At 41.1% G+C, this 16,633-nt stretch overlaps 1 protein-coding gene across 2 annotated transcripts in view; it reads left to right on the forward strand.

Moving 5' to 3' along the window:
- Positions 1 to 16,633, forward strand: part of SPAST (spastin) — a 90,202-nt gene that overhangs the window by 58,410 nt on the left and 15,159 nt on the right. For both annotated transcript variants that reach the window (XM_073545155.1, XM_073545154.1), the window contains 5 exons: positions 3,553 to 3,646; positions 5,134 to 5,208; positions 5,288 to 5,359; positions 7,176 to 7,251; positions 11,486 to 11,577. In XM_073545155.1, coding sequence (XP_073401256.1) covers positions 3,553 to 3,646; positions 5,134 to 5,208; positions 5,288 to 5,359; positions 7,176 to 7,251; positions 11,486 to 11,577 — 409 coding nt within the window. The remainder of the gene's footprint in view (positions 1 to 3,552; positions 3,647 to 5,133; positions 5,209 to 5,287; positions 5,360 to 7,175; positions 7,252 to 11,485; positions 11,578 to 16,633) is intronic.

The raw sequence follows: 16,633 nt of genomic DNA on the forward strand, positions 1-16,633 counted from the left end.
TACAATGCAACCGTCATTATTACAGTTGAGCGACTTTAGTCGGATCGGGTTTCATGAAACAAAATTCGTTTCATATGAAACTGGTCCGACTAGGGCAAAAAAAAGTCAGTTTCGTCCGAAACCCGACCCCAATGCAAGTCAATGGCAAATAAAAGTTGGCATTGAGCGGATGACATTCATCCACTCAATGCCGACTTTTATTCCCCATTGACTTGCATTGGGGTCGGGTTTCAGACGAAACTGACTTTTTTTTGCCCTAGTCGGACCAGTTTCATCTGAAACGAATTTTGTTTCAGGATCCGACTAAAGTCGCTCAACTCTAGTCATTATCTGTTACGGGCAGCAGATCAGAGCCCCCCAATTAAGCAACTGCCTTTGCTTTGTTAGGTTGCACATAGCCATTGTAATGGTTGTTCATTTGATTAATATCTGGATGAGTTGGTTCTGGCTAAAATAGCTGAATTTTTTATTATTGCGTCAGCCATGCCCACTCCACATAGCAAGCAATCGCTAAGCATCTTTCATTTCACAAGAGCTGTTTAAAAGATGAAAGCTGAGCTGTAATTATTGGTTGCTATGAGCATCAGTTTTCCTTGTAGACAGTTGTGGTAATTGAGGCCTGATCTATCATTTCTATGGTGTTATTGTCCTTCTGTAAAGCTGGAAATGACACAATTTATTACCGTACCGACACAGATCACCCTCTGACACAGAGTGCAGGGGAGCCCAGTATCACACAGGATAGGATTAGATACACGGCTCATCACTGTGTCACATGATAGGATTAGATACACAGCCCAGTGTCACACAGGATGGGTTTAGATACACAGCTCAGCAGTCAGTAACACATGATAGGATTATATACACGGCTCAGCAGACAGTATCACACAGGATAGGATTAGATGCACAGCTCAGCAGACAGTAACACCCAGGACAGGATTAGATACACAGCTCAGGAGACTGTATCACACAGGATAGGATTAGATGCACATCTCAGCAACAGGATGTGCCAAAGGAGAGGACATTTTCATTATAAGAATTCCACTCATTCCATCTGATTTTGCCTTTTGATTTTAAAAGCCCCCAGTTTCCACTTAGACTGGAATTTGCAATGTCCATTAACAGGGCTCAGGGACAGTGCTTGAAAGTAGTTGGGATCGATTTGCAATCTCCATGGTTAACTTTCTTATGGTTAACTTTACGTGGCCTGTTCAAGCGTAGGAACTGGCAAAAATCTGTTCATCTTTGGACCGAAAGAAAAAACAAAAATGTTTATCCAAAGGCTCTTGAATGAGTTGCAAATAAAATACTATCAATACTTAAGTAATCGTTAGTTAATTTGTGTTGCACATCTGTAGTGTTGAATATATGATGTGCAATGTTTTTATGTGCAATATAATCATAATTTTTTTTTAGAACTAACCACAGTTAGTTACTATGCCTAGTCATTTATATAATCTACGATCAACAGCACAATTCATAGTCTATAGTACATAAAAGGTGTTCTAAAGTGACAGTAACGGCTTATAACTAGTGATGAGCGAGTATACTCGTTGCTCGGGTTTTCCTGAGCATGCTCGGGTAGTCTCCTAGTATTTTGGCGTGCTTGGAGATTTTAGTTTTCATCGCCTCAGCTGCATGAATTTGAGACTGCTGGACAGGCTGAATACATGTGTGGAATGCCTGTTAGGGAATTCCCACATGTATTCAGGCTGTCTACAAGTGGCAAATCATGCAGCTGAGACAACGAAATCTAAATCTCCGAGCACACCAAAATACTCGGAGATTGCCCGAGCATGCTCTGGAAAACCTGAGCAATGAGTATACTTGCTCATCACTACTTATAACCTAACCTTTTTGTAAATCCTTGGCTTAAAAGGAAAGTGACTGCCCTCCACCCCCTCCCATGGCATGGGGTTTTATAGGGCTAGTCTAACTAACTTGGATGGTGTTCACACATTCTTCATTTGTGTTGGTGCATATTTGCACTGATCATACACTGGAGATGGGTGGTTCATACACCCTTCATCTTCTGTTTTCAGGAGTGCACCGCTCCTTTACCTTGCTTTCTGCTTACTGGAGCATTTTACTCCTGTGCTGAAGAGTGACAGTTCGGACCAGCGGTATGATGGCTCTGCTCCTAGGAAATCTGTCACTTTTGAGACTGCTGAGGTGTTCATTACTCAGGCAATGAGCAGCACACAATAGAATTAAAAATCCTTCTGTTTTGGGGAACAGAGGATTTTTTGTAAGTAATACAATTCAAAGATGCTGGTTTCTTCCCCCATCCACCACCCCCAAGCCTAAATGTAATTTTATTACCCATTTCTCTGCCCTTCTTAATTTTTATGGCGAACATGTATACCTCTTTGTATTTGTGATATTTCAGAAAATCCCTGACACTCAATAAAACAAAGGTTATGTTTTAAGGGTTTTTCTTTGGAACATTTTGCGTTTTTTTTAGACCTCCTTCGGTAGTCTGATAGTCTCTTGGTGTCTGATTCATGATGAGGCACACACGTCTTCATGAATCAGAAGTGTTGGACGAGCGGCGTACTCATTTGTGTGTGCGTTGCCACAAATCCCACTCCAGCCCCCGCTGGATTAAGATTTGCGGCCCAGAAAACGCTGCTGCTTGTCATGAATATGACGAGTGGTGGTGACTATGCCTCTGTCCTGTCCCAGCGCTGCCCATTTTGGCAAAGCTGGGATAATCTAGTGTGAAGAGAACAGTTGCGAAATGTAGGTGCAACTCTAACTTTTCAACTTTTTCAAAGCTTTACGCCACACCAGAATTCTGGAGTGAAAGCTTTGATGAATCAGGCCCCATGTCTAAAGAAGTGTTGGATTTCACTTACACTATTAATAGTACCATTACAAATGTCTTTTTAGCATTGAATATATAACTATTATTGATGAGCGCAAGTGCTCGTTACTAGAGTTTGCCTAGAGGGTCATGGTCCAGTCCCCACGGCCACATGTTGGACAGCCACAAAACATGCAGGGATCGCCTGAGAAACGCTGGCAATCCTCACTTTTTTGGATGTCTAACAGCCGCTAAACATGCTGGCGGGGACTCAAACATGTCACTCGAGCTTCTGCGATACTCTGACCACTCTAGGCAAACTCGACTAACACACTAATAACTTTTTTTATGCTGAATTGGTGTAAGAAAAGATTTTCCTTTGCCAGACTTCATATTTTATCCTCCACACAGCTATACTGGCTGTAATGCATGTCTGCGGTGTATTACCACCTCAAAGCCCACGGCTGTGAATTGTATCGGGAAGGTGGGAGGACCACAACCCGGTGACTAATTCTACTTTACATGTCCGAGACAAGAAAACATGTTCGGAGGCAGAACATAGACTTGTAGATGTTTTGTGGACCTTCTGTATTCCAAAATGTATTATGTAAATAAAGACACTTTTTCCCCATTCTTGCTTATGCTGAAAACGTGTATATGCTTGCTCCGTCCCTTATACATGTGTATTTATTAGCTTTTTGTTGACGTATAATGGCCTAAGAATGGCACTTTCTGTTTTTATTTAGTGGGCCATCTGTCAAGTTTTCAGACATAGCAGGACAAGAGCTCGCCAAACAAGCCTTGCAAGAAATTGTAATACTACCTTCTATTCGTCCAGAGGTATTTATATGTATATAAATTATACAGCTATAAATAATTCTTGATCAAAAATCAAAGGAAAAACTGTTCAGATAACCTGATGGTCACTTCCAGTACCCGGTCAGTGATGATCATACTGTGGACACATGCCTCCAACAGAAAGCACAAAGATCCTTCTGATTGATGGCGCCAACATACGGTTGTGATGTTAATTGAGCCTTATTTCTTCCACAAATTCATGAATAAATTGACAACGGTTATTAATTGGGGCTGAGCCCGTTCATTCTCTGACCAATCGTTATACTGGCACGCTTCTGTGACAAGGATTCATAACTCAAGCGTATGAGTATTAACAGAGGAATAAGACAATGCAGAGTGGTTACAAAGATGATCTAGAATACTGTCAACTAGTGGGGTACAGAGTCTTATTTTCATCAGGGTCTCCATGGTATTCCACCACCAAGCTTAATATTCCTTTTGAGATTGGCTACTGTTTGGGGTCTAATCTATATTTTTACATATAAATGTTTTTTTTATAATCTCTTCCTTTGAAGTTTTTGAGGAAACTGACACGGCTCTAAGCTAATATTAACTCCTTAAAGGGTTTGTCCACTTCCAAAAAATGATTTTTTTAAAGTTGTTCATAATATAAATATATTGCACTAATAATCTATTCTTTTATTTCTAAACACCGGTTTTCGGTGATTCCTTTGTATCCCCATTTACACTGCACCCACACACACAAATGATACATCATTTGGAAGGTAAACTTTCCCCATTCAGCAAGAAAATAGCCAAACAAACCACACTGGTTTCCAAGGTAAACAGCGGGTATCTAAAAGCCACGCGGCTCCTAGATACCCACTGTTTACATTGGCAACCAGCGTGCAGCGTCGCTGATCGTTGCTCTCCCGCTGCCATACACAGCGATGTGCGCTGGCCAGCGGGAGACCAATGGTCAAAAAACGGCCCAGGATGATCCTGCACGATCAGCGATACCCGGCAGGGGGGGGGGGGGGACGGTCGCTGATCCATGTCACACACAGCGATATTGCTGGTGAAATCATTGTGGCGTCAGAAAATCAGCGATCTCACTGACTATATCGCTGTATGTGACGGGGCCTTTACTGTCTTTAAAACTTTGCTTAATCTGAAACTTTGCGGCGTTTCGGAATAAAGCCTACCTCTTTGCAGTCCATCAGCCAGGCTCTGATTTATGCTGCTCATGGTTCCCTTTGGATACTTGGGTAAAAATGCTTCAATTTCATGTCTGTGGTCTTTTATTAAAAAATAAATAAAATCCTACATTTATTAAAAAAGCCGAAAAGGAAGCCTTCATTTGTCAATACAGTCATTGCCCCAGGAGGCAATGGTCGTACTGAGTAAAGTTTTTACTACTATTTGAATGTTTACTTTAAAAGTAAATTTCTTTCTTTGAACTATTGTGACACACACGTTACTTGTAGGTTCTTAGTCCTAAAATCTGTCATTACTTTATTTGCTTCCAGTTGTTCACTGGGCTTAGAGCGCCTGCTCGTGGGCTACTACTGTTTGGTCCTCCTGGAAATGGAAAAACTATGTTGGTAAGATTTTCAGCAGTATGGTAGTTGCCGAATATTTTAATGATTGTACTTATTTGTTTTGTCCAATTTTACTTTTCAGGCAAAAGCGGTAGCAGCTGAATCAAATGCAACCTTCTTTAATATAAGTGCAGCCAGTCTCACCTCTAAATATGTAAGTCACATATGTATGTAAGATGCGTGTATGTAATATATTATAATTTATATTCTGTATTATGTTATGTTATATTATTACTGTGCACGAGTAGAAAGTATGCTGCCTAGAAGAATTGATACCGTTTTGAAGGCTAAAGGGCATGTCACACTAAGAGATATCGCTAGCAATATCGCTATAACTTGTGACGTTATAGCGATATTGCTAGCGATATCTCTGTGTGTGATACTTGCCTACGACTGTCTCCCCCGCTGGTTATCGCTGATCGCGCGAGAACATCCAGGACTGTTTCTCGTCGTCCGCTTCCTGCGGCGCTTCCTGCTGTGACGACGAGCGACGCGTGGAGCCGGGCGGGAGAACGCAGGATCGCCACGTCTGACAGGTAAGTAGCGACCCCCATCCCCAGCGATGTCGCTAGTGAGATCTGCCTGTGTGGCAGCTCACTAGCGACCACTTAGGCTGGTTTCACATTTGCGCTTTTGTGCGCAGCGCATCGTGCGCACCCGTGCGCATGCGCACTGCGCACCTATGTTTAACATGACGTGCGCATGTTTTTGCGCACACTTGCGTTTTCGTGCGCATGCGTTTTTTTGTCTTTTGCGCCAGGTGCGCCAGACGCAACATGTTGGATTTTTTGGTGCGCCCTGTCTCGGCAAAAAAACGCTTGCGCACGGAATGCGCAAAAACAACACATTGAAGTCTATGGTAACGCATGCGTGCGCATGGTCTTGCGCACGGTTGCGTTTTTTTACGCATGCGTTTTTGAGTGAAACAAGTCTAGAATGTTCTCTAGACAATGGAAAAAACGTCACACTTAAAAACGCATGCGCATAAAAAACGCCAACGCATGCAAAAAACGCATGTAAAACGCAAACAACGCTGCGTTTTTTTTCACATCAGCGTGCGCATGACGTTAAAAAAACGCGCGTTTTGCGTTTTTCTTTGCGTTTTTTATGCGCCCGATGCGCTGCGCAAAAAAACGCTAATGTGAAACTAGCCTTAGCGATGTACCAGCGATCCTGACCGCGTCAAATCGCTGGTCGGGATCGCTGGTACATCGCTAAGTGTGACAGTACCCTAAGGGTGGTCATACTAAATAATTGATTTGATTTAATTTCTTTTGTTCATTCACTTTAAGAAATAGAAGTGTTAATTTTATTTTTAAAGCCTTTTTAGCTTGCAGCATTTCACTACACCTGCTTCAAAACGTTTGCACCATATGTAAAAATATAAACCCAACAATGTAGACCAGCTCACTCCTGTGAACCACCTGGAACCTCAGCTGACCTGGTTAACTCCGTTGTGCCCGGATCTGGATGTAGGAGTCCATCCATACAAATGTGAACAACGGCAAAGCAAAGTCCAGCAATAACGTGAGCAATCCAGGATGCTGTTCAGATTCTGGACCGTGAAGAAGGCGGGTTCTACCGCTGAAACGCGTAGTCCTATCTGCACGACTTGCCTGCATTATTGCTGTTTTGAACTGCTTGGACCATTGCATTTTAATGGATTTATGAATAAAAAGAAAAAAATTTTTAACAGCATCCTGGATTGCTCACGTTATTGCTGGACTTTGCTTTGCCGTTCACATATGTAAAAATATATATTAAATTCTTGCATTCTATATTCTTTTTACTTCATTTGGTCTATATCCTTCATAGAACACATTCATTATGCATCTCCACAGATGGAAAATATGTGCAGCACGCTGTTGTGTGGTATATTATTCTGTTTTTGCACCCTTTTGCTGTATACACGTACAAATGTCTCTACTTTTCATATATTTGTACTTCTATTTTTTGTCTTTCTTTTCTAGGTAGGAGAAGGTGAAAAATTAGTGCGTGCCCTCTTTTCTGTGGCTAGAGAACTACAACCATCTATAATTTTTATAGGTAGGAAAAAATGGCTGCTCTTTCGTAGCTGGTGAAATACCTGTTTCAGATGTGAATTTTTCTTGCATTTTTCCTTTTATGATCAGTGTAAGAAAAAATTATATCCGAAGACATTGTGATTGGACATATTACAGTTTAGATAAGGAAAAAAAACAAAAGCCTGCTGTAAAAACCTTATAACTTTGTTTCATTTTGTTAGCGTGTTCTTTCCAAACTTTATTCTCTGCTGGACATTTGTGATATTTCATAGCAGTACAGGCAAATGACATTTCTGGTTGCGAGGAGAAGTAAAAAAAAAAGTTCAGGGGATATGAAATAAGTGAGTCAGAATTATATTGGCATCCTTCACACGTGTAGACAAAACATGGTAGATAAAGTATGTTAACCCCTTAGTGACAGAGCCAGTTTGGTACTTAATGACCAAGTCAATTTTTACAATTCTAACCACTGTCACTCTGACGTTATAGCACTTGAACATATCCCACTGATTCTGACACTGATTTCTCGTGACATATTGTACTTCATGTTAGTGGTAAAATTTCTTTGATATACCGTATATACAGTACTTGTGTATCAACCGAGATTTTCAGCCCTTTATCGGGCCTAAAGTCCCCCCCGGCTTATAATCGAGTCATATACCGGGGGGGGGGTTGAGCGGGGGTGTCAGAGACTATACTCTCCTCTCCTGTCACTTCTCCTGCTTCTCTGTCTGCTTCCTGCATTCAGCAGTCACGTGGTACCGCTCATTAAACTCATGAATATGCGCGTATTTGAGTTTAATGAGCTGTACCACGTGACCAGCTGAATGCAGGAAGCAGAGGGAGAAGCAGGGGCTGCCGCTGCAGAAAAGACCATGCGCCAGGAGGGGTGAGTATGACGGGGGCAGAGTGATATTCACCTGTCCCCGTTCAAAGACGTGCACCACTGTGTCTCCGAGTCCTCCTCCTGTGACGGCAGAGGGTGCAATGACGTAGTCAGTGTGCGCCCTCTGCTGTCACTGCAGAGAGCCGGGAGACTCAGCGGTGGATGGCAATGGGACAGGTAAATGTTGCCACTGCCGAGGGCTCAGGACACCGGTACCTGGCCCCCCCAGCGACGGAGAGGTGAGTATGTCTTTGTCGTTTTTTTTTTTTTGTTTTTTTTTCTTATATTGCAGCAGCAAATAAGGGGTATTTATGGAGCATCTTATAGGGTAGCATTAATCCTTGTGCAGCAGCATATGGGGGGTATTTATGGGGCAGCATTAACCCTTGTGCAGCAGCATATCATGGGGGGTATTTATGGAGCATCTTATGGAGCAGCATTAACCCTTGTGTAGCAGCATATGGGGTATTTATGGGGCAACATTAACCCTTGCGCATCAGCATATTATGGGGGTATTTATGGAGCATCTTATGGGGCAGCATTAACCTTTGTGCAGCAGCATATTATGGGGGTATTTATGGAGCATCTTATGGAGCAGCATTAACCCTTGTGCAGCAGCATATGGGGGGGTATTTATAGAGCATGTTATGAGGCAGCATTAACCCTTGTGCAGCAGCATATGGGGGGTATTTATGGAGCATCTTAAGGGGCAGCATTAACCCTTGTGCAGCAGCATATGGGGGGTATTTATAGAGCATGTTATGAGGCAGCATTAACCCTTGTGCAGCAGCATATGGGGGGTATTTATGGAGCATCTTATAGAACAGCATTAACCCTTGTGGAGCAGCATATAATGAGGGGTATTTATGGAGCATCTTATGGGGCAGCATTAACCCTTGTGCAGCAGCATATGGGTGGGGTTTATCTATGGAGCTTCTTCTTGGACCACCATTTAACCCTAGACTTATACGCGAGTCAATAAGTTTTCCCAGTTTTTTGTGGCAAAATTAGGGAGGGGGTCGGCTTATACACACGGGTCGGCTTATACACAAGTATATACAGTAACTTGCATTTATTTATAACCATTTTTTTGTAATTTTCAAACTTTCACTTTTTGTGCCCTTAAGGCTGTGCCCACGTTGTGTTTTTTTTTTAAGCATTTTTGAAGTGTTTTTCGGGGTTAAACCGCTTCAAAAACGCTTAAAATAAGCATCCCATTAATTTTAATGCATTTTGGCCTTTGTGCCAATTGATGCATTTTTTTTCCGCATAGGAAATGCTTAGCGGTTAAAAACGCAGCATGCTCATTATTTTCCGCTTCAGTCCACGGTTTTTAGCTGTTTCCTATGAGTCCAGAAGACGTGCGGGGGAAAAAACGCATCAAAAACGTGCGGTTTTTAAGCGAAAAAAAACACTCGTTTTCTGGGAAGTCGTCCTGTTTTGTATCAGTTTTAAAACACTAACGTGGGCACATAGCTTAAATCCAGAGTGTGGTGTCACACAAAGTAGTTAATACATAAGAATTCCCACATGTCATCTTTACATCAGCACAATTTTGTAAACAGGTTTTTTTTTTTTTTTTTTGGTCAGGACGTTTATAAGGGTTAAAAGTTGACCAGCAATTTCTCATTTTTTTCCAAAAAAATTTCCAAAACCATTTTTTTTTTTAGGGAGCACCTCACATTTGAAGTGCGTTTCAGGGGTCAATATAACAGAAAATAACCAAAAGTGACAGCATTCTAAAAACTGCACCCCTCAAGGAGTGCAAAACCGCATTCAAGAAGTTTATGAACCCTTCAGGTGCTTCATGAGAACTAAAGCAATGTGGAAGGAAAAAATGAACATTTTATTTTTTTTCACAAAAATTTTTACTTTGGAACCAAATTTTTTTTATTTTCACAAGGGTATCGGGAGAAAATGGACCACAAAATTTGTTGTGCAATTTCTTAGTATGCCAATGCCTCGTATATGGAGGGAAAGCCACTGTTTGGGCACACGTCTGGGCTCGGAAGGGAGCACTGTTTGACTTTTTGAACGCAAAATTGGCTGGAATCAATGGCAGAGCCATGTTGTGTTTGGAGACCCCCTGATATACCGAAACAGTGGGACACCCCCAATTCTAACTCAAACCCCAGCCGTAATCCCAACTCTAGCCCTACTAGAAAAATGGAAATACATTTTTTTTTTAAATTTGATAATTTTTACCTAAGGGGGTGATAAAGGAGGGCTTTATTTACTTTTTTTTTTTTACTTCATTGTGATAGGGTCTATCAGTTTAAAGGGCAGACATCAAGTTTTGAAAAGTGCACATTTTGAAATAGTTTCAATACATATTGCCCTGGCCTCATTTATCAAAACTGTCTTAAAGAGGTTGTCCAGTCAAAACTGATAAGTCTGCAGTCACTGTGTGACTGGGGATTTGCCGGTTTCAAGCCTGGGAGTGGAGTTTGTGTATGAGTTATACATGCCCTCGGCCAGTGGGTGCGACTTCATGCCATACACTTGTATTGATCCGAGTCTGCAACCTGTCTAGGGATGCGGATGGCCAGTGGGCTTGTCCAACTAGAGGGCGTTGCCTTGCTCCATACAAGTGTATGGCATGAGGTTGCGCCCACTGGCCGGCGATATGTATAACTCATACATACACTCCATTCCTGGGTCTGAAACCGGCAATCATTACATTGACTGCAGACTTAACTGTTATGACCGGACAACTCCTTTAAAGAAAAATCTGTTTTTTATTACTCAGCGCAACCAATCACAGCACAGCTTTCATTTCAGCAGAGCAGTTTTAAAAGTTAAAGCTGAGCTCTGGCTGCTATGGGCAAGAAAGATTAGCTTCTTTTTTTTTTTTTTTTTTTTTTTTTTTAAGGCAGTTTTCATAAATGGGGCTCAAATGTGTCAAACATTTCTGAGTGACTGGTTTATGAAGGCATTCCAAAGTTACTGCTAAGTGACACATGCCGGATTTAGGTTTTTCAGCATAAAACCAGATTTTTGGTCTACTCAGTTGGGATGATTATGTAAAGATAAGGTTAAGGATAAAGCCTGGGTAAAACCTTTATTTTTAAGTTGGAATGGTATATCTAATTTTCTGTCTGAGTCACAAATTAGCATCTAATATTCATTTTTGTGTAATTTGTTCATAAAAAAAAAAAAATTCAATTTGATGCAAGATTGCATGAAGATGCCTTAGTATATGAAGTGCAGCCAGGTGACTGCTTTCAGTAAGTGTGAAAATGGTCTTGGCTACCAGAAGCTCAAAATTTAAAAAAAAAACAAACCTTGACCACGAATGGGTTAATAAAGATGTGACTTTCCGTTTTTTTGTATGTATATTCAATTCTGCCTCCCTATCTTTTCTTTAAAGATGAAGTTGATAGCCTTTTATGTGAAAGGCGAGAAGGAGAACATGATGCAAGCAGACGATTAAAAACTGAATTTTTAATAGAGTTTGATGGTGTAAGTACTGATTAGACATAAGGCAAAATAAATCTAAAGTGTTTGTATGTAGTGATGAGCGAACATACTCGGATGAGGTGTTATCGGAGTGTGCTCGTGTGCTAACAGTGTCTTCTGTGTGCTCGAGTCCCCCCAAGCTGCATGTCTTGCGGCACATGCAGGGATTGCCTAACAGCCATGAGACCTGCAACTGCGGGGACTCTAACATATTTTTCGAGCACGCCAAAGACACTCCGCACGGATAACACCTTATCGGAGCATGTTCGCTCATGACTATTTATATTCTTATTTGTGCTAGAAATTGGTACTGTTCCAATATTTTTATTTGGCTTTTATTATCCTTGTTCATAAGAAGGTTCTGCTAATTTTCACATTCTCTATACCTCAAGGGAACCTGCTACTCTGATATACCGGTACTTATTTACAATTTTTCAAATTATAATATTAATGTCCCATCCTGTTTGATACTAAAAAAAAGTGCAGAAGATCATTACATTTGTAAAATGTGAATAGAATAAATCTTTGTCGCACAATTAAAAACATTTAAAAATGTGCACACTGTGCCATAACCTGTTTCCTAGGCCAATATGACTGGCTTGATAGCTATTATATATATGCAACGCTCTCTAGGTGAAATGGGTGTAAACACACTATACTAAGTTATAGCTGATGCAATATGATAAGAGGTAAGTAGTAACACTGCAATAAAGTGTGATGTGCATAGTCACCCAGGTAAACTGGATCATATGAGAACGAGGCCCCCACATGTATCGCCACCGGATGTGCTTCCTCGGGGATACACGATCAATATCTAATGAGCTGCTGAGACATGCCTCCTGTCGTCTTCTTGGTTCATGGTCTCCCTCCTTGGATTGGCTGCTGTGTAGGTTTCTACTACTGTCAGGCTTAAGTCAGTGCATAGAGAGTGGATTCTTCTACTGTAGGGCAGGTAGTTTATAAAGTACAGATTACTAAGCCACCAGTCATGGATGATTAGCATGTATTTGCTAACTTATACTGGGGCAAGTGAAAATTGTGGGGAGAGGTTTTGAGCTGTTGCTTTAAGCCATTTAGTCATCGTTCCAAATATAAATACTGGAATTTTCATTTACGATCTCTTTCTATAATGTAGACTATTATGAATTATGTTATTTAATACTTTAACACTTTCAAAGACCAGGTATATTTTGACCTGTGCATTCCAGGAGCTTTAGTGTGTTTTTTTTTTTTTTTTTTTTTTTTTTTTTTTTTTGCAGCATAGCTGCGTAAGGGTTTGTGTGTTTGTGGGATGAGTTGTATTTCTCAGTGGCACCATTTTGGGATACACGTATCGATCATCTCATTTAACATTTAATAAAGTAGGGTTTTGTTAAATCTTACTCTGTCTGCACACTAGACAAAGTGTAAACTTTGTTTGGATCATTGTTATTATGGCAATATCCATTTTAGATAGATTGATTTGTGGTGTCATTATTCTAGCTTTCATTTTTCCATCAGCTGAGTTGTGCTTATTTCCTTTTTTACGACAAGCTGTAGATTACATTGATGGTACATACAGTAGTGCCCAAAAGTCTTGCATTTTAAGTGTGAATATTTCTTTCTAATTGTTATGCCATTTTCTTGGTGATGAATTGAAAGTGCATGAAGTTGTCGTCATGCAAGACCTTAATTTTAACCAAAATGCTTTAGGATATAGGTATGGTCATTTAATTAAAGAGAACTGACTGCCAAAAACTTTGCATATATTATTTATTGATCACAACATAGAGAGTAATTCATTGTATACAATGCCATAACTTAGTATTTTGTAGCATAAACTCTTGTTTTAATTACTGCACCACAATGACCGAGCATTGAAGCCACTTGGGTATTCAGGACATCCTAAGGGATCTTGCTCCATTCTATTTGCAAATCTGCAAACAAATCATTTATATTGCTATGGGTAATGATCCCAATTTGTTGCCATAAATCATCCCAAAGATCCTCTAAAGCAGGGTTTCCCAACTCCAGTCCTCAAGGCACACCAACAGATCATGTTTTCAGGATTTCCTTAGTATTGCTCAGGTGATAATTGCTTCACCTGTGCAATACAAAGGAAATCCTGAAAACATGATCTGTTGGTGTGCCTTGAGGACTGGAGTTGGGAAACCCTGCTCTAAAGGGTTTAAATCAGGTAATTGGCTTGGTCATTGCAACAGGTGAACATTTTTCTTTGCTAACAAATTTTTGACTAAATTGGATGTGTGCTTAGGATCATTGTCTTGCTGGAATTTCCAGCCCCTGCCTACTTTGGTTTTACCATGTGACAGCATTACATCCTCCAGTACATCCTTGTTCATGGTAGCATTCATATTTCCATCAGTTCTATGTAGATGCAGAAAAGCAGCCCCAAACCATGACATTGCCACCACCATGTTTCACTGTAGGTGTTTGATACTTTACATCATTATGTTTTCCAGTTGGGTGGTATTTATAGTGCTTGCCATCACTACCAAACAGATTGAACTTCGATTCATCTGACCACAACACCTTAGGTCAATCTGTCTCTTTCCATTGGCTGTGTTTTTGCAAAGAGCTGGAAGGTCAAACTCGAGTTTGCCGGAGATGAAAGGCTTCTTGACTGGAACTCGTGCACTCAGTCCTACTACTGTTAGTCGTCTAGGTTCTTTTTTTGCTTTGGTATAAATAAGTCCAAACTTTGGTTTAAAAAAAAAAAAAGAAAAAAAGGCGCCATTTTGCTAGTCATGTAGCATTACCAGATTTGCGATTGGGTGAGGGCTTATTTTTTGCGTGCCTATCTGATGTTTTTAATGAAACTATTTTGGTATGGATACGAGCTTTTGATCACCCGTTATTGCATTCTATAGCAATGTAGTGCACCGAGAAAAAAAAAAAAAAAAAAATTCTGGCGTTTTGAAATTATTTTTCTCGTTTTTGCCGTTTACCGATCGGGTTAGTTTTTTTTTTTTTAATGCTGATCAGGCGATTCTGAACTCTGCAATACGAAATGTGAATTTTTTATTTTTTTTTTCATTTTGAATGGGGTGATTTGAACTTTTGTTTTAAATTTTTTTTTTTTTTTTTTTTTTTTTTTTAATTTTAACCCCTTTACCCCCAAGCGTGGTTTGCACGTTCATGACCGGGCCAATTTTTACAATTCTGACCACTGTCCTTTTATGAGATAATAACTCTGGAAAGCTTCCATGGATCCCGGTGATTCTGACATTATTTTCTCGTGACATATTGTACTTCATGTTAGTGATAAAATTTCATTCGTATAACTTGCGTTTATTTGTTAAAAAAAATGGAAATTTGGTGAAAATGTTGAAAATTTCGCAATTTTCCAACTTTGAATTTTTATGCCCTTAAATCAGAGATATGGCACCCAAAAATTTAATAAGTAACATTTCCCACATGTTTACTTTACATCATTTTTTTTGTTAGGAAGTTATGAGGGTTAAAATTTGACCAGCGATTTTCTCATTTTTATAACACCATTTTATTTTTAGGGACCACATCAGTCACTTTGAGGGGTCTATATGATAGAAAATACCCAAAAGTGACTCCATTCTAAAAACTGCACCCCTCAAGGTGCTCAAAACCACATTCAAGATGTTTATTAACCCTTCAGGTGCTTCACAGGAATCTTTTGAATGTTTAAAAATAAAAATGAACATTTACCGTATATACTCATGTATAAGCTGAGATTTTCAGTCCATTTTTTTGGGCTGAAGGTCCCCCTCTCAGCTTATACACTGGTCATATACCTGAGGGTCGGAGGGGGAGCGGGGGTGTCGGAGATCATACTTGCCTGTCCTGCCGCAGTCTCTGCAGCCTCGCTCGCTTCTCCACTGTCTCCCTTCCTGTCTTCAGCGGTCACGTGGTGCCGCTCATTACCACTCATGAATATGCGCATATTCATGAGTGGTAATGAGTGGTACCACGTGACCGCTGAAGACAAGAAGGGAAGGGAGACAGTGGAGAAGCGAGCGAGGCTGCAGAGACCGCGGCAGGATGGGTAAGTATGGATCGCTATACTTACCCATCTTGCCGCGGTCTCTGCAGCCTCGCTCGCTTCTCCACTATCTCCCTTCCCTTCACCTGTCCCCCGGTCCATCGCTGCTCGCCGCTGTCTCTGCTGCATCCTGTGTCAGTGACGTTCAGGCAGCAGGGGGCGCGGTGACCTAAGTGCGCGCCGCCCCTCTGCTGGCTTAAGTCACTGACACAAGAAGGGGCAGACAGCGGCGATGGACCCAGGAGAGGTGAGTGTGGCTTTCTTTTGCAGCATATGGGGGCATATTCTATGGAGCAGCATATGGGGCATATTCTATGGGGCAGCATTTTGGGGCATAGTCTATGGAGCAGTATATGGGGGAATAGTCTATGGGGCAGCATATGGAGGGCATTTTCTATGGAGCAGCTTATGGGGCATAGTCTATGGGGCAGTATATAGGGGCATAGTCTATGGAGCAGTATATGGGGGCTTAGTCTGGGGCAGCATATGGAGGGTATGTTCTATGGAGCAGCTTATGGGGCATAGTCTGTGGGGCAGTATATGGGGGCATAGTTTATGGAGCAGTATATGGGGGCATAGTTTATGGAGCAGTATATGGGGGCATAGTTTATGGAGCAGTATATGGGGGCATAGTTTATGGAGCAGTATATGGGGGCATAGTTTATGGAGCAGTATATGGGGGCATAGTTTATGGAGCAGTATATGGGGGCATAGTTTATGGAGCAGTATATGGGGGCATAGTTTATGGAGCAGTATATGGGGGCATAGTTTATGGAGCAGTATATGGGGGCATAGTTTATGGAGCAGTATATGGGGCATAGTTTATGGAGCAGCATATGGGGCATAGTTTATGGAGCAGCATATGGGGCATAGTTTATGGAGCAGCATATGGGGCATAGTTTATGGAGCAGCATATGGGGCATAGTTTATGGAGCAGCATATGGGGCATAGTTTATGGAGCAGCATATGGGGCATAGTTTATGGAGCAGCATATGGGGCATAGTTTATGGAGCAGCATATGGGGCATAGTTTATGGAGCAG

The sequence above is a fragment of the Dendrobates tinctorius genome, unplaced genomic scaffold, assembly GCF_039654945.1.
Source record: "Dendrobates tinctorius isolate UK_male_01 unplaced genomic scaffold, ASM3965494v1 ptg000140l, whole genome shotgun sequence".
Taxonomy (NCBI): Eukaryota; Metazoa; Chordata; class Amphibia; order Anura; family Dendrobatidae; genus Dendrobates; species Dendrobates tinctorius.